This window comes from Protomyctophum bolini (assembly GCF_963924005.1).
Source record: "Protomyctophum bolini genome assembly, chromosome: 12".
NCBI lineage: Eukaryota > Metazoa > Chordata > Actinopteri > Myctophiformes > Myctophidae > Protomyctophum > Protomyctophum bolini.
In genome coordinates, this window is record NC_137873.1 from 37,822,268 (window position 1) to 37,849,438 (window position 27,171).

Genomic DNA, 27,171 nt, shown 5'->3' on the forward strand with positions numbered 1-27,171 from the left:
GCTATGTTACCATCGACTTCCGGTGCTCGCATGAATGCAGACCAGCCTCTCGTCTGTAGCGTAAATATAAAAAAGGTTTTTGCCACCCACCAATACAAAAGGGCGGCTTGTGTTATTAGACTGCACCCTCTACCGATATTGCCAAGGGAAAACCAAGAAAAAAAAAATCCCTTTCTGGCCAAAAATTGCATTCATATGTGTGGTCCCCCCCCCCCCCCCCCCCCACCACACGTATAAATGCACTTTTTGGCCACCGCAGAAAGTAGGCTTTTTTTTCTCCACAAGCCACCTTTGTATTGTATTGTATTGTATATAATGGACCAGAGCTAGTATAGTGCTGTAACAATCAACATGTAGATTATTTCCTAACAGGTTTGGCACCAGGCACGCCCTCCCTATACATCGTTCTATGTTTTCATTTCATTTTACCTCCTCACAACCTCCTTTTACTCGCTCACCTTATTCTTCATTCTTTCTCTCCCCAGCCCCCAGCCCCCCCCCCCCTCCTTGTACCTGTGTGTTGGTATGGGTCCAAGGCAGGCCCCACTGATGCCGAGCTGTTGGTGATTAACTATCGGCCCTGAGAGGGCGCCAGCCCCCCCCCCCCCCCCCCCGCACTATGACACAGCAATTGGAACAGGGCAGACCTCCATTTCCTCACCACCCTGGGCTGCCCAGGGGTCTTTGCGAACAGAGGCTCTGTGCATGTGTGTGCGCGTGTGTGCGTGTGTGTGTGTGTGTGTGTAGTGGAGGGTGGTGGAGGTGTAGAGGGAATCGGTGTACGGGCGGGGGTGCAGCGGGCGAGCGAAGAGGAGGCGGGAGGGGATGAAACGGGTGAACAGGCAGGGAGGCCCCCGTTTAAATCATTAGGCTGATTTGGAGCAGCCTCGGGGGCGGCTGGAACTGAACTAGCAAGCTGCTCTAACCCCCCACTGGGTCGCCACGCACACACACACACACACACACACACGCACACACACACACACACACACACACACACACACACACACACACACACATGGGATGTGTGCACAAACGTGCATGCACCTACATAAGAAGAACGGAGGAAAGGCGGGAAAGGCATGTCAGATGAAAAATGTGTCAGGTTATATACCGCTACAGCCGGTATTATATGAGACAGCACCCCTAACACACACACACACACACACACACGTGCAGTCACACTCACACACACACACACACGTGCAGTCACACACACACCTGCCCACATGTTGAACACATGTGGCAGAGCAGAGTTCAAGTAGGGGTGTTGTGGTGGTGGCCCCAGAGGGCAGAATTAGGGGGATCCACTCATGTCCCCTCCAATTCTCTAACAACATCCCCTCCTTGACACACACACACACACACACACACACACACACACACACACACACACACACACACACACACACACACACACACACACACACACACACACACACACACTTTTACTTGTCAGAGATGTTAATTGATTTCCCCTATCACATCTTCACTTAAAGGGTCATTTACACCAAGCACTACAACTGTACAGATACAGTGAACGATATGGTTATCATTAAAGTTATAGTGCTAAACTCTACCCCTGATTCTGTAAAATATAACCATGAACACACACACACCCACCTGTTGGTGGCGCTATAACAGGCCAATGTGAAAAGGGTGGGATATATTCCTCATCCTATAGGAAAGTCTGTGAAATAATTTGAGGCTTTTTGTTCAAAATGGCCCAATCCTGCAAACATTGAAAGCCAATGTTAGCCAATTAGGATGTAATCTGAAATATCGGACAGATCCGATCCGCAAAACACACTCTCTCCCCATGCCTTCGGCCTGGTGGAGACAAACATGTCTTCTTTCCTTGAATAAATGAAACCCAGCTGAATGCCTAAATTGTAAAACTCAATTAACAAAACTGAAATAATTTGATTGCAGTCAACACTGCTCTTATTTTGAAGTGCGCCAACCAAAAGTGAACACTTAACTTTCGTACAGCTTGAAGAAAGCATTGCAATGCTCACATCAATGTCAAACAAACTTCAAATACAGGGATTTCAACGGTAAAGCTTTTCATTCGTTAGGTTTGGTAATAAGCTGCTTGCTGCATTACAACTAACATTGACATCAATGTTGTTTTTGGCAGAAAAATTACATTTTAGTTTTAGTCAGTCTTTTGAATAGTTTTCATATAGTTTTAGTCACATTTTAGTCACCTGGAATGATTTAGTGTTAGTCTAGTTTTAGTCGACTAAATATCATAAGATTTTAGTCAACTCTACAGTTGATTTAGTCGACTAAAATGTATTTTGGCGGGCCTTGATACAGTCGTAATGACTGATTTTACTTTACTTTCTTCACTTGCTGAAAATAGCCAATCTACTCTATCTACGCTATTTTCAGCATGCAACCAATATTGTAAAATGACTTATACTGGATCTCTTGTCCACGACTAGTCCCTTCCTAACATTTTAGTCTAGTTTTTATTTGTCCATGGAATTGTCAGTATGTTTAGTCTTAGTTTTAGTCATCATTAGTTTTCATTTAGTTTTCGTCGCCGTCGTCGTTGGAAAAAGGTAGTCGACGAACATTCTTCGTCTTTTTTTTAGTCGACAAAATCAACACTGATTGACATGCACTTATGTTCTCTCTGCTGGAACTACCGGTGGCTTCAGGGATTTTGTTTTCACTTAAGAGAGATTAGCGGACATTGAGGTCTGGTCACAGACATGAACATGAGCAAAAAACATTACTCTCCTTCAGCCATTCCAGCCTTAGTCCGGCAGCCGACAGGCTTCTTTTGTTTAAAGTGGGAAATTTGGTATATAGACTTTTTTATTGGCCTAAAATATTGTCTATATATATATATAAACATTCATGAATCTACTTGCTGACCGGCTGTCACTATTGGGCTCCCCCCCCCCTCCCTTTTTGCCTTAAGTAGCATGATGTGACGTGTCAAACTAGGGGGTTTTCATGATTCTGAATACCAGTCCAAGCATTATTTTTGCACACAAAAAACACTCCTTGGGCTAAAAGCAGCCATTTTAGTTTTTAGTTTAAAATTCTGATAACCAGCTGTCTCTTCTTGGCTGCCAAACGGGCTGAACTTGAAACAAGCTATTAAACAATGCAATGATAATATCAATTTCAATTCCCATGACTTTGGTACCGTCGATGTTCCTTTGGGGCTAGCAAAAAAAAAAACCTCGTTGGGAGGAAAAACCCGGCACTGCAGTGTGTATCACTGTTCCGTTTCAGCCACAGGGCTTGGGAGTGTATGGCAACAACATGGCCAATGCGTCAGCTTTTATCCAATCGATTCCACTGATCCAACAGTCACTGGCGATTGATGTGACAAAATGAACAATCCATGTTCAAGTTTCCAAGAACGCCAGAAGATGGATCTTTAATTCTCTCGTCATCTGGTGTCATTTTTAACCCATTTAGACCCGAGACCAGATTCTACAAAATGTCTTCTAATCTAAATCATGACAGTTTTCTGAAAAGACCCATGTTTCTGTGTCAGCAGTGGTTCTCAAACATTTTCATGGCGAGGACCCCAAAAATATATACGTAATTGGCTGCCGACCCCCATCTGAAAATAGCAGATCTACAAGCTCGTAGCGCGGCACCGAGTGCCGTGCTACGAGCTTGTAGATCTGCTATTTTTCAATAGCTAAGGTATAACATCATGCTTAAAACGCCAAAAGGGGTTCCCGCCCGCAATGAGTTAATATATTTTTACAGTCCAACAAAAAAAAAGAACAGGACCAGTAAACACTACCAGTGATAAAATGTTTCCAGGTACACACAATCCCCCCCCTGCCCACTCTACCTCTCTCTCTCTAATGGAAGGTAAAATTGTCCCCAGTTTCTAGAATGCGTATTACGTCATCCTCCCGTCTCTCTCTCTCTCTCTTAAGAGCCTAGCCGCCAGGCTAAATAAGCTCCTGACAAGGTTTTCCATTTTCTCCCCCACGTGAAATCCCATCTTTTTCATCTCTGCCGAGGTGGTGTGGAAAGACTCCATGAAATGTTTCATTTCCTGCGATGGCATGGGTTAGGTGTCATGTCACTAAATATGGGTTGCTGTTGGAAAATGGCCGTGGAGGGTTGGCCATGCATTTTGTCAAACACACTTTGGATATGGGTGGTTATGATCAGTACTAAGGCTGTGTATACAACAGTGTGTGTATCAGTGGCGTGCACAGATAGACACTAGGGGGTTGCCCTGCCCTTTTGGCAATGTGCCCTTTTGAGAAAAAAAATATATATTTATTTTACAGTGTACACTGTACAGTATGTAAAAAAACCTTCGAATATATGATTTAGGCCCCAAAATCTATAAATCTCACACTATTAAGGCAACCGGCCGGTTCCACGCGCTCCAGAAGGTGCCCTTTATTTTTTCACTTGAGCACCTGCCCCTCTAAATGTCTGTGTGCACGCCACTGGTGCGTATACCGTAGAACAGGGCTGCCCGCACCCTTTTTGACTCGAGAGCTACTTCAACACATTTCAGACCGTGTGGAAACGTCATATGAAATACAACCGATGGATTCAGTGGACGTGTACACAACACGTCATAGCGCTTAACCCTAAAAGTTGGCCTCTCCTTCTGCACCGTACTCGTTGATGTTTCGCGCATGCGCGCTGCCGTTCAACTTCCTTGTTTACGGCTCAGAAAGAATGGCTTTTTGTACGGAACGGAACGGAAGGGGGTGGGGGGGGAGGGGGTTTCAGAGTAAAGGTTGCCATATCTGCTATTTTGAAAGAAATCCCGGCGCTCATTGTGTTTAAAAATGACCAGCTCAACGAGATCTACCAGCCAAAAAAATGTAATATATTATCCTTCATTGCTGAAGATGTGTACCTGAGGGGGCTTTGGAATTGCAGCGATGGACAGTGGCGTGCACAGACATTTAGAGGGGCAGGTGCTCAAGTGAAAAAAAAGGGCACGTTGTGCAGCGAGTGGAACCGGCCGGTTGCCTTAATACTGTGAGATTTATAGATTTTGGGGCCTAAATAACGTGTGTGTGTGTGTGTGTAAATGGTGCATTTTATATAGCGCCTGATCTATCCAAGGCGCTTTACAGAGATTGTGCATTACATTCACCCATTCACACACATTCGTTCATACACCGATGGCAGCGGAAACCATGCAAGGCACCAACCAGCACATCGGGAGCAATTAGGAGGTTCAGTGTCTTGTCTTGCTCAAGGACACTTCGACAGTAACTCTGGGGTTGGGAGCCCGCCGGGATCGAACTGGCAACCTTACGGTTACCATCCAGCCACTCTCTATACCCCTGAGCCACCGCCGCCCCCCGTGTGCGTGTGTGTGTGTGTGTGTGTGTGTGTGTGTGTGTGGTCTGGACTCACTCCTTTGCCCATGAGGCCGTTGTTAAGGGGCAGACCTATGAACTGGAAGGCAGCCTCCTGGATGAAGTAAGGGTTGAGGATCCTCATCTCGGTGGGCTCCCTGGGAACGTAGTGGGCCACAGACTTCCAGAAGCCTTCCGTGCCCCGCTATATCACAAGAGGAAGAGGAAAGAAAAAGAAGCATACAGTAAGTATAACAGCGTCATCTTTTAACCCATTTAGACCTGAGAACGATTCTATAAAATGTCGTCTAAATCATGACAGTTTTCTGAAGAAAAAAAAAAGTTTCTATATTAGTGGTTCTCAAACTATTTAATGTCAAGGACCCCGGAGATTTTATGAAATTGGCGCGCCGACCCCCATATGAAAATACGTTGTTCCAGCCAGGGACCCCTCCAGAAGCAAAGATTTGAGTTAAAATGTTCACTCTGAAAGAATATATAATCAAAGATTTGCACCACATTTTCACGATTTTTCAAAAAATAGCAGACCTACAGTACAAGTTCATAGTGCGCCACTCGGTGCCACGCTATGAACTTGTAGATCTGCTATTTTTCAATAGCTAATGTACGTATAAGATAATGCTTAAAAACTCCAAAAGGGGTTCCCGCCCAGATTTGGTTAAAAAAAAAACCCACTTTCTTTATTCCCCCCCCCCCCCCCCCCCATCACTGCATTGCCAGGACAAAGGTCCGCAAAACAAAAAAAACGACAACCCAATGTGATGACAGACAGTTATAGGCCTTCCAACGAGCTGAACATCAAAGAGACAGTCCGGACTACCTCGAACCTTCCGGAGACTTTTGACATTGAACACAACAGGCCTGTGACGCCAGGCCCGCTACCACCGCTGATTAGTGGAAGGGCTCTTGGTCGTTTAACCCATTCTGACCTGAGATCAGATTCATACGAGGTTTCCACTGGACACACACTGGTCTGATTAACCCATTTTGACCTGAGATCAGATTCTAAAAATGTCAGTCGTTCTTCAATTTTGTTTCAAAAATAGCAGACCTACAAGCTCGTAGCGCGCCACTCGGTGGCGCGCTATGAGCTTGTAGATCTGCTATTTTTCAATAGCTAAAGCATAACACAATGCTGACACCAAAATGGGTTCCCGTTCAGAATGGGTTAATGGCTGAAAAGGGGGGGGGGGGGGGGGGGGGGGGGTGACTCTGAGGACATGGGTAATTGCCACCACAGTAGCGGCAGAAGAAGAAGAAGCCATAAGAAGTCAGCCATGGGGGGAGAATTTGCCTTTAAGCAGCTGACAAGGTGCCAGTTTCCTGGGCCCCCGTTTAAAAAAAAAAAAACTTCATAGTTAGTCGGGGAAGATTGCAGAATTGACCCCCTAGACCAGGCCATCCGTGAATGCCCCGTCAAGGTTACCCTATGCACCCCCGAGGGGAGACCGGGAAGTGCCACAGGAAGGGGTATAAATCACACCATGACCTCTGGAGGGGGGTTCTGGGAGACCTCAGGTCCACACACACACACACACACACACACACACACACACGTGAACACACGCACACACACACACAATCATCATCATCATCAGTCGCCAGGGTGAACACAGACGGGCAAGCAATGCACACACACCAACACACACCTGAATGGAATTATGGAAATCAAGCAATGCACTCATTCAACTGCAGCTCATAGTTTTAACTCGAGAACAACGAACCCATCCCTTGAACAGTTGCACGCAGAGAAATGCCGCAGCTATATGGGCAATTGTCTGCTATCGAAAAACGACATTTAGAACCCAATGGTCAACTTAATCTGGCTCAATTTATTTCTCATAAATTAAAAAAATCGACATTGATTTTTTTTAAATAATCAACTGAATCGAATAGTCTCCGTTGTATAATGGCGTTCAGAAATTGCTATTTAAAAAAAAACAATAGCAATCACTGGGCTCTCTTATCATCATACATCACACTCCATGCTCAGCCAATCAGCTACACACACACACACACACACACACACACACACACACACACGAGAGGGGCTAGCACCTCGTTCATTACCATACTAGCGGTCAGCGGCCTCATAACACTCGGCTCATCCTTTGAATAGTCGCATGCCGAGATACACACAGCTACAGAATGGTACACCTAAAACTGTGTGCCTACATACAACAACATGCAATACAGGCACCAACAAACCGCCGATAGCGAATTCCAACGCCGCTCCAGCAAACATTATACTGTACGTCCGAGTTTGCGGCATCGTGTCGGAAAAGCCCAGTCGAATATAGGACTATATATAATCGCTTCAAAACCCGAAACAAGATGCACGTCGACATGCCTGTAGTAGCGCATGAGTACGCCGGCAGGCAAACAAACAACGTCTGCCACAAAACGGCAAAAAAAAAAAAAAAGGCACGCCTGATGGAGAGTGACTTCATAAAAGGCACATAGGCAAAGGGGTCAGCAGCAGAAGAAGCAGAATGGGAATCACCTGTTCAAATAGTCACAGGCACCCACCCCTGCTGCCTTTGATACAGCAATGCCTGTGTGTGTGTGTGTGTGTGTGTGTGTGTGTGTGTGTGTGTGTTTCTGCGTGTGCATGTCTGTGTGTGTGTGTGTGTGTGTGTCTTGGCAGAGACGCTGTCGTAGCCGTAGTGTGTTGGCTTTTAACGACTGTGGCGGGCGGCGGTGGTGTTTTGAACCAGGGACCATGCTCTGTGGCCCCTGGCAAGCCGGGACAGGAACTACAGCTCATCTCTCCTGTCAACACAGCTTGTGTTTGCCAGCAGCCTATTTGCCAATGCTACATTGCTGCGTGCGTGTGTGTGTGTGTGTGCGTGTGTGTGTGTGTGTGTGTGTGTGTGTGTGTGTGTGTGCGTGCGTGTGAGGGAGTATGCCATGTGTGTGTTAAGTAAACAGAGTAATGCATGTTTTTTTTTTTACCTTGGAAGGGACGGTAACGATACATACGCCCTCACTTTACATTGAATGACTTGACATGCACACAGAGACAATATCGGTATGTCTTAAGGAGTGGTGGGGGATCACTTTGAAGAGGGCTACAAACAAACGGCAGAGACAAAGCACAGGTGGCTCTGAGAAATGTACCAAAACAATTAGCAGGTGGAAGAGTTGGCCGGCTTGAAATGTTCAGAGCAGCTGGTGGACCGGACTGGGAGCCGTGCAGTTAACCCATTCTGACCTGAGATCAGATTCTAAAATTGTCTTCTACATCCTGACAGTTTTCTGAAAAAGCTATGTTTCTATTGTCAGTGGTTCTTCGATTTTTCAAAAATAGCAGACCTACAAGCTCGTAGCGAGCTTGTAGGTCTGCTATTTTTCAATAGCTAAAGCATAACATGATGCTAACACCAAAAGGGGTTCCGGCCCCAAAAATGGGTTAATATGATGGGTACAACGCTCATCAGCAACACCAACAAGCAACCAAGATGGCCTTGAGCAAGGCATTTAACCCATTTAGACCAGACGTCGAAATTAAAAAAAAAATACTCATCCTTTCAATAGATGTGCAATATTCATGAGCACTCCAAGTACATGGTAGGCTATTAATCAAATGGCTCATATAGAGAATTGTGGACTTCTATGTTTATGTATGTTAAAGTTCTGTGTAAAAAAAAAAATATATATATATATACAAATAAAAAAACGGAATGTTCTCTTATAAAATGCAGTCACTACTTTGTTATAAGCATTCCTAGTGAATAAGAATTCACTGTGCAGTGAACAAAGCACAACCACCGTGGCAGGTACACATACAGTAGACATCAAAGGGGGCTTCAGCCCCTGCCCTTTTACCCGTCTTGTACAGTAAAACAACTGCCCTCAGTCTCCACTATAGACCACGAATGCAGCGTTTAATAATGTTGAAAGAAATGCAAATGCAAAATGCCACACTCCTTTCCATGCTATGCCGGAAGGCAGCATTCAGGAGAATTGCCTTTTTCCCTCCCGGAAGTCTCCTGAACTTGAACACAGTATTTTGCGCTGAACAAATGTGTTTAGACATCCATGTCGTTACACACACCGCATCTAGCTAAAGAGTGCTGGGTTGCGCCCCCCCCCCCCCCCCCCCCCCCGACAATAGCTGATCTACAAGCTCGCAGCGCGACGCGTTGTGAGCTTGTAGATCTGCTATTTTCGTCCAAAAGTGCCCTCTCAAGGGGTTTCAGCCCCTGGCCCTACTGCTCTAACACTCTCTGCACGTCACCTGCACTGTGGCATATTTAATAAAAATGCATCTTCTCTCAATATAATTATTCAGAGCAGAGGGTTGACGGCTCCCACGGTGGAGGCTAATTTCACACCCTGGGCCCACCTGTGTGGTCGAGGTGGAGGTCTGCCCAACCAGCCCAGCACAACCATGGCACAGAACCAAGAGACAGCCTGTCGCTGCAGCTGCTAGCGTCGTGGCTAAAGCTAAACTGTTGGGAAAAGAGACGACAGTATTTATGTAAGGGATAATATCTGGCTAGGTGGTCATTGTTCGGGAGATAATTCACCGACAGAGAGTTTAACCGACAATGAGCCAGATATTATCCTGCTTATGGCTACCTAACACATTGACCAAAAAACACAACAAAAAAAGTATTCCATAAGTTCTCGCTGGCTGCGTCTGGCCAGCTGCAGGCCAGGGCACTGTCGGGAAAACAAGAAACTGAGTTGATCAAATCTAATCCATTTTCGGGTTTACTGCTTCGTACTGTTTCTCGCTCAAATGTTTTCAAAAACATTTCTGAGAGCAATGTTTAGCTGTAAATGACATTGCGTGTTTACACGGCTGTCATGTTGGAAACGGCAGTAAATCAAGCGGGGCGCAGCCGCGCAGCTGGTGCTCAGAGGGTTTGATTATGGCAGAGGTCTGTTATACAGCGGAGCGGTCATTATCAACACATAACTCACAGCTGAATTCGGCGATTGACCAATCAGAATCAAGCATTCAACCAAGCCATGTAATAATACTTAGTAACAGGCAATGAAATACACAAATCGACTACAAATAGTTTCTCTTTTGTGCGTAAAAATACAGTCTACTGTAGGTCTTTAGGGAGATAAAGAACACACCAATCAGCTACATATATTTACCTTAGTAACTTAGTAATCTGCTATTTTTCAACAGCTAAAGCATACCATAATGCTTAAAACACCAAAAAGGGGTTCCCGCCCAGAATGGGTTCAAAGTGAAATGATACAGCTACCGTCTCACATACAGCCTGTAAAGAGGGGGGATCAAAACAGGATGGACTAAAGCAAATTATTTTGACGACTATTATTTCAAAACATTTTCAAGAAGCAATAAAGCTTAAGATATTTTCAAGAATTAAAAACGAACGGGGGAAAGCGTCACGCTGTGTGCTATAGTAGTAGGTCTCCTATTTTCACTATAGTGGTTCCGGGCAAACGTCTAATCAACGTCTAATCCACTTCAAAACACTCCTGACCACCTACAAAGCACAAAAAAAAAAAAACCTGGCTCCCCCATACCTCTGTGACCTCCCCAAACGTCATGTCCCCTCCCTCCCGCTCCCTCAAGTCTGGTGACGCAAACCTCCTCGACGTCCCCAAGACCAGAGCTTTTTGCCTTTGCTGCCCCAACCCTGTGGAATGCCCTCCCTAAGGCACTCAGAGATGCCCCCACCCTCCAAACCTTCAAAAACCGCCCTCAAGGCCCACCTCTTCAACATTGCCTTTCCCTAGCTAACCCTTTTCACTGTCTTTTTGAGTGCAACCACTCCTACGACCAGCAATGTCCGTGTCCGCCCGCCTATGTGTGTCTGTGACGTTAATGAGCATGAGAATGAGTACCAGTAGGGGCGCTGTTGTGCCAGAAACAAAGAGAGAGTGCTGCAGTTGCCTGCTAATGAGAGAGAGAGAGGTGGGGGGGGGGGGGGGGGGGAGAGAGAGTTGCACCACTCAGTTCACACGGGTGTGAATTTTAGCTTTTAGTGTTTATTTCTTTTTTTCCTAATAAAGTTTTTTTTTTTTTTTGTTACCTATGTAAAGCCCCCGCCCCCCCCCCCCCCCCATGTAAAGCGTCTTTGGGTACTCAGAAAAGCGCTATATAAGTTTGAGATATTATCAATATTATTTTGGGTCTCGACCTTCAAGGTTTGAGACCCACTGTTCCTATAGTAGGTTGGTACGTTGAAGAGCTTTGGCGCTGTAGCACCAACACCAACAGGCTTGGTTTCATCGCTGTTGCAGACCAGGATTGCAAATTGTGGTATACAGGACATTCCCGAATGGTAATGTGGGTGGCATTTTGCGCCGTGATTATATCTCTGTGTGGGGGGCCATGCAGGAAGTCACCCGAGTGTGGTGAGACTTATAATCAATCCAAGAGCTGAACAAAGTGCTTAAAACTTTGAACACTAAATGTTAAAACTTGAACGCGAGCTCCTTCGGACCAAACATTTCAGCCCCGCCAGGTTCTGTTAGCGATTATGAGAAACGGTTCTCAAAAATCACGACTTAGTATTTCAAAGTAACGAATTAGAATTCCCGAAAAAACCGAGAAAGTTTCTCAAAACAATAGCAAATTCTCAACTTCGCTAAAGAAAGTTAGTCATCCTTTTTTATGAATAGACGTATACTGTGCGATTTACAGCCGAGCTGATTTACAGTTAGAAAGGCCGAATACTGTGCACGGGTTGTTAAACAGCTCGCCTATGGGTACCTGTATTATACATGAAGAAATGTGCAGTGGTACTGAACTGAACTGAATTGTTTTGTGGAGTGGATTAAATCAAAAGGATAAACAATAAAGGCTTCCATTGTGGTACCTTGGTGCACCAATTAGTGACCGCAAGCCTTCAGGCTTTATTGCGTTTTTAAACTTGTATTTACGTGTGTACAGTGTATGTATTTTATTGCTTTTATACCCATTTCAATAAACTTTTGAATGAAAATCTATCCATTCATTTTTCTGAGTTTGCCTCTGGATACTCATACATATAGTAGTTATGTTTTAACTGTTCAATATATTTGCCATCTGGTCATGGCAACCCGGTAATTGAAAGAAAAAAAATATTTGAATGCAATATCTTAGGACCTAAGATATTGCATTCAAATATGTTTGTGTAATGTAAGGGAATGGCTATGCTTCTTTGCTGGCCAAGAGTGGGACCTGAGAGATAACACAAAATATGTAATTACGAACGACACGCAACAGCAATGAAAACACCTAAGACTTAGGTGTTTTCATTGCTGTTGCGTGTCGTTCGTAATTACATATTTTGTGTTATCTCTCAGGTCCCACTCTTGGCCAGCAAAGATAAGCTAGACATTCCCTTACACAAGCTCTCCCATCATTCTCATGTGGTGAGACAGACCGTCCTCTTGCCCACTCCCGTTGATGTTTGCATAGCAAACCAAAACACCAGCTTCAGTTTGGAAGATGTCCGTCAAGCCTAGGAAAAGCACAAAAGAGGCAGACCAAAGTGGCATCACTTGTGGGAGGACGGAATCACAGCCTCACAATTTAGGGCATATAATTATCCTTATCTACGGCAACTAATTATGGATCGCACGATGACTCCTTGACCAAGCAAAATCATCTTGCATCTTGCAATCATCATGTTGCAGCCAAAGCTGCCTATATGGCGATGGCAGTGGTGGAAGTGGGTCGCTTGAGGTTAACCCATTCAGACCGGATTCTACAAATGCCTTCTAAATCCTGATAGTTTTCTGAAAAACCCGTTTCTATATCAGTATCAAACCTTTTCATGTCAAGGACCCCCAAAAATATATGTAATTGGCCGCCGACCCCCCCATCTGAAAATATGTTGTTCCAGGGGACCCCACCCCAGAAGCAAAGATTTGAGTTAAAAACATTCGCTCTGAAAGAATATATTCAAACATTTGGGCCACATTTTCACGATTTTTCAAAAATATCAGACGTACAAGCTCGTATGAGCTTGTAGATCTGCTATTTTTCAATAGCTAAAGTACAACATAATGCTTAGAACACCAAAAGGGGTTCCCGCCCAGAATGGGTTAAGTATGATATCCCTGTGCTGCAAAGCAGCAAAAAAACATGAGAAACGTTGACACTGTAGAAGAGGGAGAGATCTTCACCATCTCTAAAACTCAACCAATGCTACTGTATAAATGCCAGCTTCCACTTTCTTACTACACAATGGTTAAACAGATGACATTAAATGGCTTATACCTTGGAACAAAACGTGCCATTTTATGGATGTTATACTGTGTGTGGGGCTAGCAGGAAGACCTGATCCACAGCCTGCACTTGACGAGTGCAGATTTTGGCTTGTGGAAAGGGATGAATCTGGATTCGATGTTGCAGGTTCCCCAGAATCACCGTTTCATCATCAAAATGACTGATATTGAGATTTAGAAATATCAAGTCATTATTGAGGGGCGCTATAGCCCCTCCTATATTCAGCTATTAGTGTAGATTTAAATTTTACACAAACTTTAAATTCCAATTGACAACCAATGGAGCATTTTACGTCATATGTGGGACGAGCAAGTCGGTATTTTTGTGAATAATTGGCTCTCAGCAAAGTCAGCATTACACCTTTCTAAACGTTTTTTTTTTTGTGTACGCAAGAACATATCAATTTCAGGAACAGACTGACGGATGCCACTTCTGTCCGTGGAATTATTTGTATAAGTATACTTTACGATCAAATCCATGTTTTCGTGAATGAGGTCCCAATGTTCCTGCATGCAACATGCCTCCGGGGGACAGCATGTGGTTTTCCGCAGTGGGTTGACCACAAACACACACAATGTGTGTCAGGAGAAGCACTGCCGTGCCTTTGACAGACCATGTGAATACAGACAGAACAGGAAGGTGAAGAGTGTGGTCATGTACCACTCACTCCCTCTCACTCTCTCTCACTCCCACATAAACACATGCGCGTGCACGCAGAAAGGCGAATGGGAGTTGAGTAGTTGGTGGCGGGTTTGAGGCGTCGCTGCAGGGCTGTGGTCGGAGAGGAAATGACTGTTTCCCTTCTCTTGCGACAGTTTTATGGTTAAATTGCTCTGGATTATTAGATTTAAGTGAGTGCACAAGGCTGTGCCTTCCAATAAAGCACCTGTTAAAACAACCTTTAATTGGGAAGGATAATTGTTTGCATAGCCAGTAGGAGACCAAATTGTATTGTGGTACGGCTTCGTTCTGCAGAAAAGAGATCCCCAAAAAAGAAGTGGTCTTTCCAACTCGAGTGTAATTCCACCTGTGTTGACCTTGGCCATGAAAGACAACGACCTTTCAGCACTTGAGAGAGTAACGAGACAAAACATATACTATATTTGATATGCTCAATATCGCAAAAGAATGGATAAATAAGCAGCCTGTGATTCTGTTCTTAAAAAAAAGGCAGCCAAACTAGACCGCTGTTCAGAGCCTAGAACCTCAACAAGTTAAGGAGAAGCTACACTATTTTTGAAAATCAATAAATCACACACACACACACACACGCACACACACACGCGCGTGCCCAAATTTGACTGAGGGACTGCCATTGGATTTTTTGGATTTTTTTTTTTTTTCATATAATAGGAAAGCAGGGAATTATAGCTTCAAATTGACATATTGGTTGTTCAGTTTGACCTGAAGTTTGGAGATATGGCTTAAAGAGTAATGTCTTGCAGAAAACAGCGAGTTGAGAAAACAGGCTTGAAAGGTTCACTTCTGTGGCCTCCAACATTACACCTAGCTACATGTATAAGCATTTATTTCATATTTACATTTACGATTTCAGCTCCGATATTAATTTCAGTAAATTTTGTTGGACACACGTGAGGACAGTAGATTTAGTTGAAAGCACCCGAGGACAGTACATTTAGTTGGAAGCACGCAAGGACAGTACATTTAGTTGGAAGCACGCGAGGACAGTGCATTTAGTTGGACACACGCGAGGACAGTAAATTGAGTTGGTAAACGCGAGGACAGTAAATTGAGTTGGAAGCACGCGAGGACAGTAAATTTAGTTGGACGCACGCGAGGACAGTAAATGTAGTTGGACACACGCGAGGACAGTAAATTTAGTTGGACGCACGCGAGGACAGTACATTTAGTTGGATGCACGCGAGGACAGTACATTTAGTTGGATGCACGCGAGGACAGTAGATTTAGTTGGAAGCACGCGAGGACAGTACATTTAGTTGGAAGCTCGCGAGGACAGTACATTTAGTTGGAAGCTCGCGAGGACAGTACATTTAGTTGGAAGCACGCGAGGACAGTAGATTTAGTTGGACGCACGCGAGGACAGTACATTTAGTTGGAAGCTCGCGAGGACAGTACATTTAGTTGGAAGCACGCGAGGACAGTACATTTAGTTGGACGCTCGCGAGGACAGTGCATTTAGTTGGAAGCACGCGAGGACAGTACATTTAGTTGGAAGCACGCGAGGACAGTACATTTAGTTGGAAGCTCGCGAGGACAGTGCATTTAGTTGGACACACCGATGGATATTTTCTGACACGTTCTTCAGCCAGTCTGCTCTGCTTGGCACGAGGCCAGGTTTTTTGACAATGTTAATTCGGCATTTCTTTCCGACATCACGAGCCCAGTAAGTCAAGGATAAAGGTGATTGGTGATTGAGGCGGCCACCAACCAAGCTGGAGGGCCCCTCCCCCAAAAAAAAGCTTCTGGAGTTAACATGGCTTTATAATGGTCCTGTGGTTTTTACAGCACAGTGCCACATCTTTTCGTTGCAACGAGAGTTTCAACGCTGTGGCCTGTGAGACCGACATTTGACATGGAGGTAAATGTATCCTGATGGATGACCGGGCCTGGTTGCACCGTGAGAAGTCAAGGTTAACAATGGCCACGGTCCCTTGCCTCACAGTGGGGCTGTGTAACTGAAGACTATATATACCACAGCATGGAGGTAGGTGGTGGTTATAGGGTCCTTTCCTTTCAAAAAGCCTTATAAAACTCCCACACTCTGCGCCGGGTCACTAAATTCAATGAACCAATAATAAAAAAAAGAAGCCTCCACACCATCTTGGTATCAAATCACTCCAAAAAAAGCTCTCACCGGACTAGAGGGGGTAATTAGCCTGTAAGATGTCGAGGTAAAATAAGTTCTTCTATGTATAACGCCGTGTTTCTATGTCAGTCGTTCTCAAACGTTTTCATGCAAAGGACCCCCAAAAAATATAGAATTGGCCGCCCGATAATATGTTGTTCCAGGGACCACCCAGAAGCAAAGATTTGAGTTAAAAGCGCTCGCTCTGAAAGAACATAATCAAAGATTTTGCACCACATTTTCACGATCTTTCAAAAATAGCAGACCTACAAGCACGTAGCGCGGCACTCGGTGCCGCGCTATGACCTTGTAGATCTGCCATTTGTCAATAGCTAAAGTATAACACAATGCTTAAAAACACCAAAAAGGGGGTTCCCGCACCCAAAAATGGGGTTATAAGGCCAGAGCAGAAAGGGAAGGCTTTTTTCGTGATGGTAGAGGGAAGGCCATGACCGCTTGTGTAATTTCCACCGGAGCTCCTTCAAATCCAACTGGGCCGCTGGTCAAAATGCTACAAAAAACAGGTGCAGGAGTCGCAGGACATACCGAGAAGTAGCTCCAAGTAAACACGGGTTCTCACACGGAGCGGGCGGACCGCTGGGTGTGTGTCTGTATAACGCACGCTACGCACGCATCCAAAATGTCAGAGGATGTGTGTACAGATTGTCAACACCGGCCCCGAGTCCTAAAGAGCCCTCTTCTTCCGAGCAATAACACAGAGCCTACTTTAGATCCAATTCATTTAGAAACACTGGGATAAAGAGTAAAGGGAGGGGGGGGGGAGTCAAGTGTGTCGTCTTTAAATACTCCAGATGATCCTTGAATAGCAGAGAGAACTCGGCTGTTTATGTATATCTCAAATTAGACCCGATATCGTGTAAATGTCAAAAGTTGAGGCAAAGTACAACGGAATTTCTGCAGGGGGCCACGTAGAGAGAGTGTGTTTGACAGTTTCAAAGTAGTAAGAAAGCTGCAGGTAAACTGTTGAGGATGAACCACCACAAGGGCTTAAGAAGAAGCAGGATTTAAGACAAGACCATGTTGAAAAGTTGAGGAGAGTATGGGCACTATGGTGCCAAAAAAAAACCTTCTATGGAAAAAGTGATGGAAACGGGAAAAAAAAGGACAAAACAAGCGGGTTAAAAGACAAATCTATGGCCCAGGGGGACGAAAGGGGCACCAGAAATATGTCTGATGAGCAGCACTTACAGGCCTGTAACATTCCAAACCGATGTGTAATCGCCCCGCGATGACCAGCCAAAGGCCTCCACACCCCAACATATCTCTATTCACAACATCTACGATAAGAAAGGGATGCGCTTGCTTGGACTGTCTAGGAATCAGACGGGAGCATATAAACATGACATGCATTCCAATCAAGGCTATAACCCATTCTGACCGGGAACCCATTTTGGTGTTGGCATCATGTTATGCTCTAGCTATTGAAAAATAGCAGATCTACAAGCTCGTAGCGCGCCACCGAGTGGCGCGCTACGAGCTTGTAGGTCTGCTATTTTTGAAAAATCGAAGAACGACTGACATTTTTAGAATCTGATCTCAGGTCAGAATGGGTTAATCAGACCAGTGTGTGTCCAGTGGAAACCTCGTATGAATCTGATCTCAGGTCAGAATGGGATAATATTGTACAGTATAAATGCGGGCAGAATATAGAAGCCACCTCAGTTGCACTTCGCTGCACAGAAATTGGGGAAAAAGCCCTAAACGAGAAACAGCTTGACGCTATATATATATATAGAGCCTGGAGTTATATAATACAGCTATGTTACAGCATGGCTTCCTTGGGTTTCTTTTTTAGATGTGGTTGGGATTCGAGTACAGTAGGCATGAAGCACATGCCAATGGGTTAAGAAAGCACGCGAGGTTAGGATAAAATTGGGAGAAATGCACGAGATAACTTAACCCATTCTGAACGGGAACCCATTTTGGTATTAGCATCGTGTTATGCTTTAGCTATTGAAAAATAGCAGATCTACAAGCTCATAGCGCGCCACCGAGTGGCGCGCTACGAGCTTGTAGGTCTGCTATTTTTTTTTAAATCGAAGAACGACTGACATTTTTTTAGAATCTGATGTCGGTTCAGAATGGGTTAATCGGACCTGTGTGTCCCCAGTGGAAACCTCGTATGAATCTGATCTCAGGTCAGAACGGGTTAAGGCTTTTCACAGCCAAGAGAGCTGTACGGAGAAAGTCGGAGAGAAGCCTGGAGGGATGAGAGAGAGAGAAACAACATGTGCCCCATCTGTAGTCCTTGTACTGGCGGGTTATAAAGACCCTCAGTGCAAACAAACACAAACACGCTTTGGCCTTCCTCCACCACAGCCTCTGTGCCAGGAGAAGAAGACATATGGCCAATTCAAAAACAACCTTTTTTTGCCTAATCTTGGAATCCAGATTCCAAACAACATGTTTTGCGACTTTGCGCTGGTGTCGGTGGATGCGACAGACAGTGCCATGGAATTTCAGAGAAGTATAGGCTTTCCTTCCCCCCCCCCCTATATAAATCGTACAACGTCGGAAGCTATCTAGTTTCTTTACAGACCTGGAAATGCCATCTATACGGATGTGGTTCCGTTTGATGTTTATGGAGTGGACATGACAGGGGTAACCAAAATAAAAAGGTCGACTGGATTCCCGGAAGGTAGACTTTTTTTTTTTTTTTTTTTTAGACAATTTAGAAATTAAAACGGCAGCACTGAGCTGCCAACAATCCGCAATTAAGGTTTTCTGGAGGTCATTAGCACTGTATATGTTGGACTTTAAAGAGTTTACAGCGTACAGCGTCTCACCACATAAGAGCAGGAAAAGGTCTCACTAAGAATGTTTGAAAAAGAGGGGGGGAGGGGGGGGGGAGAGACAAACAGATTCCTGGTTATACTGCGATTCTCATAATTCTCTGCACCTCATCAAAAAGGAGGAACAGGTCTATCAAACGTTGACGCTTTCATTTTTGGTGTCTGGGGAGGAATCCGAAGCATTCGCCAATTAAACGTAGCTTTTCTTGACACACACAAACAACCGTGACCTGTGACCCCAGGTGGGGTCACAGCGGGTTTTTCTCTCTCTCTCTGCGAGGTTATCCAGTGTGTGAAGCCGGTGTCTTCACACTCCCACGACGGGCAAACAGTGAAGACAATGGAAAGCACTTGAAACTTTCTCACCCTGCAGGAGGACTTGTATACAAGACATCGTGGCTACCGAACCCTTTTCAGAGATCACAAAGCTGAGGGCCTTCACATCGACAGGGCCCCGGGGAAGGTGCCATTACCTTATAGCTAGAGCAGCTCTTTGCTCGCAGGAAAACCTGCCAAAACAACAACTTCAGAATGCTATAAACCAGTATACATATATACACCTGTATAGATAGTAGGGATGTACCGATGAGATATTCAATATAATTAATTGCTGGTGCGGTCGAGAACCGATATAACCGATATAGTCGATATGATCTCATTCTGTATTCAAGATACATAATCATTTTGTGCATTCTGAGAAGAGGCTTATAGGCCTAAACACCGAATTTGGAGGGGGAAAAAAACAAAACAATGCCTCTTAATTTTAAAACTCCAATATCGTCCGATATACCGATGCGACGACTACCCTATAATATATCAATATAGAGGGTATATGCGAGTGAAAAACGACTTTGTGGCCTTGACAGCCCAGACATCCAAACAGAAATGGATTGCATTAAAGGACATTTTTTTTAAATTTCGACGTCAGGCCTAAATGTCTTAATCCACAGTTTGGCCCCCTCGTGTGACTCATTGACGAAAAACGACACTGATGGTAATCAGTGACATCCGGACTCCTCTTAGGTTAGTCACTCGGTTCATGTTCCAAATCTGTGTTTACAAGTATGTAAATGTTTATGGACTTCACGTATGCATGCTACTTTGGGGTTTCACCGCAGATGTTTAGCCGACAACGAGCCATATAGATGCTATTTCTGTCCTCGGCGAATCGGGTTACAACGGTCGCGTCGGGCTACGACTTCCAGCTATACGCAGTGTAGTGTCGTTTTTTCACTACATAAAAACTAAGCCATGATGACTAAAACTACGACTATGACAATTCTGTCAACAAAAAAAAAACTAGACTAAAATGTTAGGAAGGGACTATAGTGGCCGAGATATCCAGTATAAGTCATTTTACACTTGGTTGCATGCTGAAAATGGCCGACCTACAAGCTCACAACGCATCGCATCGCAGCGCGACGCGATGTGTAAAAACAGTCATTACAGTATGATGGCATCGACGCCCACCAAAACACATTTTAGTCGACTAAAATCGTATGATATGTATTCGACTAAAACTAGACCAACACTACAACATTCCAGGTGACTAAAATGTGACTGAAACTAAGTGAAAACTATTGAAGAGACATTATGACTAAAACTGAAATCTGCTGCCAAAAACAACAGATTGTGAGCTTGCAGATCGGCCGAATTGTACACAGGGCTGAAGTGGTCAATGTATGTTCTGTCAGAATCAAAATCTACAAAGTAACTAAAGTAGCTGAAGTTGCCAAATAACTGCAGTGGAGTAAAAGTGCAATATCTGAATCCGAGATAGTAGTGGAATAGATAATAAAAGTACTCGGTTAAAGTACAAATACCTCAACATTGTACTTGTACCCATTCAGGACGGGGAAGCTGTTGTAGATCTGCTATTTTTTTTAATTTATCGTGACATGTGGTGCAAATCTTTGAATACATGTTTTTAACTCAAATAGTTGACATTTTTCATTTTTTTTAATACGGTCATTATTTAAGAAGTCATTTTGTAGAATCGGCCTCAGGTCTAAATGGGTTAAACCATTCTGGGCGGGAACCCCTTTTGGTGTTTTAAGCATTGTGTTATACTTTAGCTATTGAAAAATAGCAGATCTACGAGCTTGTAGGTCTGCTATTTTGGAAAAATCGTGACAATGTGCCTCAAATCTTTAAATATATATATTGTTACAGAGAGTGAACATTTAAAACTCAAATCATTGCTTCTGGGGGAGGTCCCCTGGAAGGAACAACATATTTTCAGATGGGGGGGGGGGGGGGGGGGGGGGGGCAGAGGCATATTAAATGTGGTCCTTGACATGAAATATTGATACAGAATAAAAAAGGTTTTTCAAAAAACTGTCATGATTTAGAAGACATCTTTTAAATGTCAATGTCAGGCCTATAAACGGGTTAACCCATTCTGAACGGGATCCCATTTTGGTGTTATAGCATCATGTCGTGCTTTAGCTATTGAAAAATAGCAGATCTGCAAGCTCAGCTTGTAGGTCTGCTATTTTTGAAAAATCGAAGAGTGCCTGACATAGAAGACATTTTTTTTAGAATCTGATCTCAGGTCAGAATGGAAAACTGTCAGGATGTAGAAGACATTTTTAGAATCTGATCTCAGGTCAGAACGGGTTAAGTAAATGTACTTGGTTGCGTTCCACCACTGAGTGAGAAGAGCCACCGGTAAACAGAACAGCACAGAGATAGAGAACACCATCCATCGCTCCACCTCCAGACTCTGTGTTTACCACGGGCTCTGTATACCCTTCACTGGCGCTGTTTGAAAATATCCACATATATACAAACAACTGTGTGTGTGTGTGTGTGTTGTGTGTGTGTGTGTGTGTGTGTGTGTGTGCGAGCGAGCGCGCACCTCGGCCATGTGCAGTGCATGAGGATGAACGTTGAAATCGAGCCGATACGGAAAGGAGGAAAAAAAAAAGTCTGGGTACATGAGTTAACCCATTTAGGTCTGACATAGAAATTAAAAAAAATGTCTTCTAAATTCTGACGGTTTTCTGAAATTACCTCATGTTTGTCAGTGGTGCTCAATATTTCATGTCAAGGACCCCAAAAAATGTAATTGGCCTCCGACCCCCCATCTGAAAAAATATGTTGTTCCAGCAGGGACCCGCCCCCCCCACACCCCAGAAGCATGGATTTGAGTTACAAACGTTCGTTCTGAAAAAATATATATTCCAATTTGCGCCACATTTTCACGACTTTTCAAAAATAGCAGACCTACAAGCTCGTAGCGCGCCACTCGGTGGCGCGCTACGAGCTTGTAGATCTGCTATTTTTCAATAGCTAAATTATAACAATGTTTAAAACACAAAAGAGGTACCCACCCAAAATGAGTTAACATCACCCAACTGGGGCAACGAATCCAAACAGTTGCCATGTTGTACTGCATGGGCGGACACGCTTTCAAGTCAAGGGGACGCCAGTGTTGTTTATTGGCAGCAAATTTCTATTTTAGTTTATATCATATAGGACTGAGACTTAATTAGTTTTAGTCATATTTTAGTCACCTGGAATGTTTTAGTGTTAGTCAAGTTTGAGTCGACTAAGCGTCATGCGATTTTAGTCGACTAAATCTACAGTTGATTTAGTCGATTAGAATGTATTTTGGCGGGCCTTGATGGGCGTCGTAACGACTGATTTTACACTTGCTGAAAATAGCCGATCAACAAGCTCACAACGCGTCGCTCAATCGTCAGTACATTTAGTCTCAGTCATCGTAGCTTAGTTTTCAATTACCGGTAGTTTCCATTTAGTTTTCAATTACCGGTAGTTTCCATTTAGTTTTCGTCAGTGAAAAAAGGGTGTACTAGTCGACGAACATTTTTCGTCTTAGTATATTAGTCGACAAAATCAACACTGCGTGACACAAACATGGCCTGAGGTCATTGAGGGATTATAGAAGCTGTACGCGCGATGTCTCTGGTCCACAGTACAGTCATACGTTAACGTCCACTCCGCAAGAATGTATGAATGGACCCTTACGGTTCCATTCGGTTCCATTTTCAAAATAGTATAGAATAGTATAGATGTCATGATGACACAGAACCACAAATGTGACTGTGAATAACGTTTGTGGGAGCTCAAGAACTGAGATTCTACACTATACTGTCCATGCCTAACGGGAACAAACTTTTCACTATCACCCGTATTGCTTCCAAGATCGTCGGACTTCCCACACCCACACTTTCTGATATGAACAATAAGGCCATCACACGGCTAGCACTTTCGATATCAAATGACACTGACCATCCTCTGTATCGCTTCTTTAACCTCATGCCATCTGGACAAAGATACAGAACCTTGCCATGGAAAAAAGGTCCGTTTTAGTAGGAGTTTTGTCCCCTCAGCCATCGCGGCGTTAAACAAACTGCCCCGCCGATAGGATGGTTCTGTATACAGTGGGGACCTCATGTTTTTTGGTGTAATGTGCTCTGTGTTGTTTTTGAGGTGTTTTTTTGGGTGTTGAACAGATTGTGAAGACAAATATCATTCGGGACAATCTATTATTATTAGATTCGGGTTATAAAATTGTAGCATAGTGTCTGTACTGGATCTCCTCTGGCATGGGAGGCTTATGGAAACGTGCATGTGCGAGAGAGAGAGAGAGAGAGAGGGAGACGGGAGTGAGTCAAAAGGGCATGCGAATGTTTGCTAGTGTGTACAAAACACGAACAGTTCGGGGGGGGGGACGACACGACACGACACAAACCAAACGGCCTTGCTCATTTGTATTCGGCTCGCACCGTCCGTCCGTCCGTCCGACTGAACTCGCCAGCACTCCAGTTTGTTTTTCCTCCGTCTTCCACCAGCATATCAGAGTCTAAAGGGGGCCAGGATAATCCAGGACACATGACTGACGAACAAAAATGAGTCACTAGCCCCGGCCCCGGACGCATTAATCCCCAGAGTGGGCTCGCCACCCACAACTTTCAAGAAGCGGCAGGTAAAAAATAACAACAACACACCTTAGCCTTTTATAAGCCGGAGCTGCTGATGATGTGGGAGAGAGCAGGGAGAGAGAGCTACTGTATGGGCATCGTTCTGAAAGGGCCCCTGCAGCATTCCTTCCACCTGTAAAGCGTGCAGGGCTATTCAATAGCTATAACTTCCCACTGGAAACGGCCAGACTTCAAAGCTGCCGTGTAGTGTGTGGGGGCGACTCGTTTTAAAAAGTTACATTAACCAATTCAGGACGGGAGAAACCCCCTTTTGGTGTTTTTAAGCATTATGTTATACTTTAGCCTATTGAAAAGTGCCGCGCTACGAGCTTGTAGGTCTGCTATTTATTTATTTTTAATCGTGAAAATGTGGTGCAAATCTTTTAAATATATATTCTTTCAGAGCGAACGTTTTTTAACTCAAATCTTTTCTTCTGGGGGGGGTGGGGGGGGGGTCCCTGGAACAACATATTTTCAGATGAGGGTCGGCGGCCAATTTCATATATTGTTGGGGGTCTCTTGACATGAATAATGTTTGAGAACGACCGACATAGAAACTGTTTTAGAAGCTTTTTTTCTTTCTTATAGAATCGACCTCAGGTCTAAATGGGTTAAGTCTCCTACTGGGATGCACTGGGATGGGGGGGGGGGGGGGGGGGGATTAGCTGCCGGGAGTCTAACCTCGTAAACATGCCATTCTGCAAAAAAAGCCGATTGTCTCCATACAGTATAGGCTCATTACCTGCTGAGTGGTATTATCCCAATGACAAGGGCTTCAAAAACATCCACAGCACAATGACGATGACTGGTGGTTGCCGTGAACGCACGCACGCGCACACACACACACACACACACACACACACACAGACACACACAGACACACAGCCTACGGACGAAAACACAACATGCGTTGCTTACGTCTCGAGCGTTGGCGTTCAGTTTCCACTGCGTTCTGTCTAGGCCGGGGCACTTATGTTGCTGCAGTGGAGCTTATTGCTAAGTCGGGTATCAATGAGACGTGGATATTAGGATAACCGTCATTTAACATGACTTTGTGCTCTCTCTGGAGATCGTTTAATGAAAAGGCTTAAACATTCAGTTTCCACAGTAAACATAATGTTACCGTGGTAACATATATGTTTGGAGGAGGAAAAAAAAGTATGGTTGCCTTCTCTATACACGCCTGCACCCACTTTTATCCCCCCCCCCCCCCCCCCCCAAAAAAAAACTAGATTCTACTTTTATTATTTACCAGCAAAAGCATAAACACCTCCAATGGTAAACAAGCTGGTGTTTGTGTGCGCGCAGCCAAAGACAGGTGTGTTCTCTTAACGCATTTAGACCAGAGGACGATTCTACAAATGCCTTCTAAATCCTGACAGTTTTCTGAAAAACCCCATGTTTCTATATGTGCTCAATCATTTTCATGTCAAGGAGCCGCAAAATGATACAGTATGTATTTGGCCACCGAACCCCATCCGAAAACATGTCCCCCCCAGAAGCAAAGATTTGAGTTAAAAATGTTCACTTCGAAAGAGTACATCGTTGCGTTTTTTTGCATTAATCAATGCTATTGAACAACAGCCTTTACGTCTGTGTGTTGTTTTCGAAAATATTGAACCAATGGAAAGTAGTAAAAAAGTGCTTTGGACAAAACATCTTAACTCCATTGGTCCCCTCAAACTGCTTAATGCTTTAATAAAACACCAAAAGGGGTTCCCAACTCCCCGCCCAGAATGGGTTAACCCATTCTGAACGGGAACCCACTTTGGTATTAGCATCACGTTATGCTTTAGCTATTGAAAAATAGCAGATCTACAAGCTCAAAATCGAAGAACGACTGACATTTTTTAGAATCTGATCTCAGGTCAGAATGGGTTAATCAGACCAGTGTGTGTCCAGTGGAAACCTCGTATGAATCTGATCTCAGGTCAGAATGGGTTAAAGTGAACAGGGCCCCTAGCAATCATTTTTCATCAGCAGGAATTCACAGCAACAACGATGCAGGGCCTCATTTGTCATGTGACAAACATTTAAAAAAAAAAGCCACTTTAAAACCTGATACACTCACTACTTAATACACACACACACACACACACACACACACACACACACACACACACACACACACACACACACACACACACACACACACACACACACACACACACACACACACACACACACACACACACACACACACACACACACACACACACACACACACACACACACACACACACACACACACACACACACACACACACACACACACACACACACACAAACACACACACAAACACACACTAGGGTCATATTCAAGTACCGAGAGAGACAGCGCTCCACACTACCATGGCGACACGTCGGGTCTTTGACTTCATGTAAAAACAATAATCATTTCCAGGGGAGAGAAAAACTAAAAGAAGAAGAACGCCATTTGAAGCAACAGAAGTAACTTTCCGTGTACTGTATGTGTGTAAACTGGGTGACCCAACTACGTTTCAATTTCAACATGGCAACCGCCTCCCGAGGTGCATCGAAATGTACGATAAAAAAAAAGAAATGCTGAACATGAGAACTCTCAGCATTTATATATAATAATCAAATATAATAACTCACGGTTTAGAATTGCCATTTTTGCACTTTTTGCATTTATGTCCAAAATTAATATGGACATACATTAAGTCAAGTCAAAACTTGCAGGCACCAATCTAGGGACACAATTCCAAATGCACAATTACAGCGTACGTACAAGGGGTGCCTTCGGGGTCTCATATCCCATTCTGGACGGGAACCCCTTTTGGTGTTTTAAGCATTTCATTTAGCTATTGAAAAATAGCAGCTCTACAAGCTACTGTACGAGCTTGTACTGTAGGTCTGCTATGTTTTGAAAAATCGTTAAAAATGTGTTGCAAATCTTTGAATATATATTCTTTCAGAGCAATGAGAGAGACGACAGGGGATTTGGATTTGTGAAATGTATAATAAGTATATCATAGATTTTTATATTATACCATTTGGAATGTATACG

The 27,171-nt window shown here is 44.1% G+C and overlaps 1 protein-coding gene across 1 annotated transcript in view; it reads right to left on the bottom strand.

The window, feature by feature from the left end:
- The window catches only part of st3gal3b (ST3 beta-galactoside alpha-2,3-sialyltransferase 3b), a 73,561-nt gene that overhangs the window by 7,344 nt on the left and 39,046 nt on the right, over positions 1 to 27,171 (bottom strand). Inside the window, exon 11 of the mRNA XM_080779071.1 lies at positions 5,380 to 5,526. Within this exon, the coding sequence (XP_080635197.1) occupies positions 5,380 to 5,526 (147 nt within the window). The remainder of the gene's footprint in view (positions 1 to 5,379; positions 5,527 to 27,171) is intronic.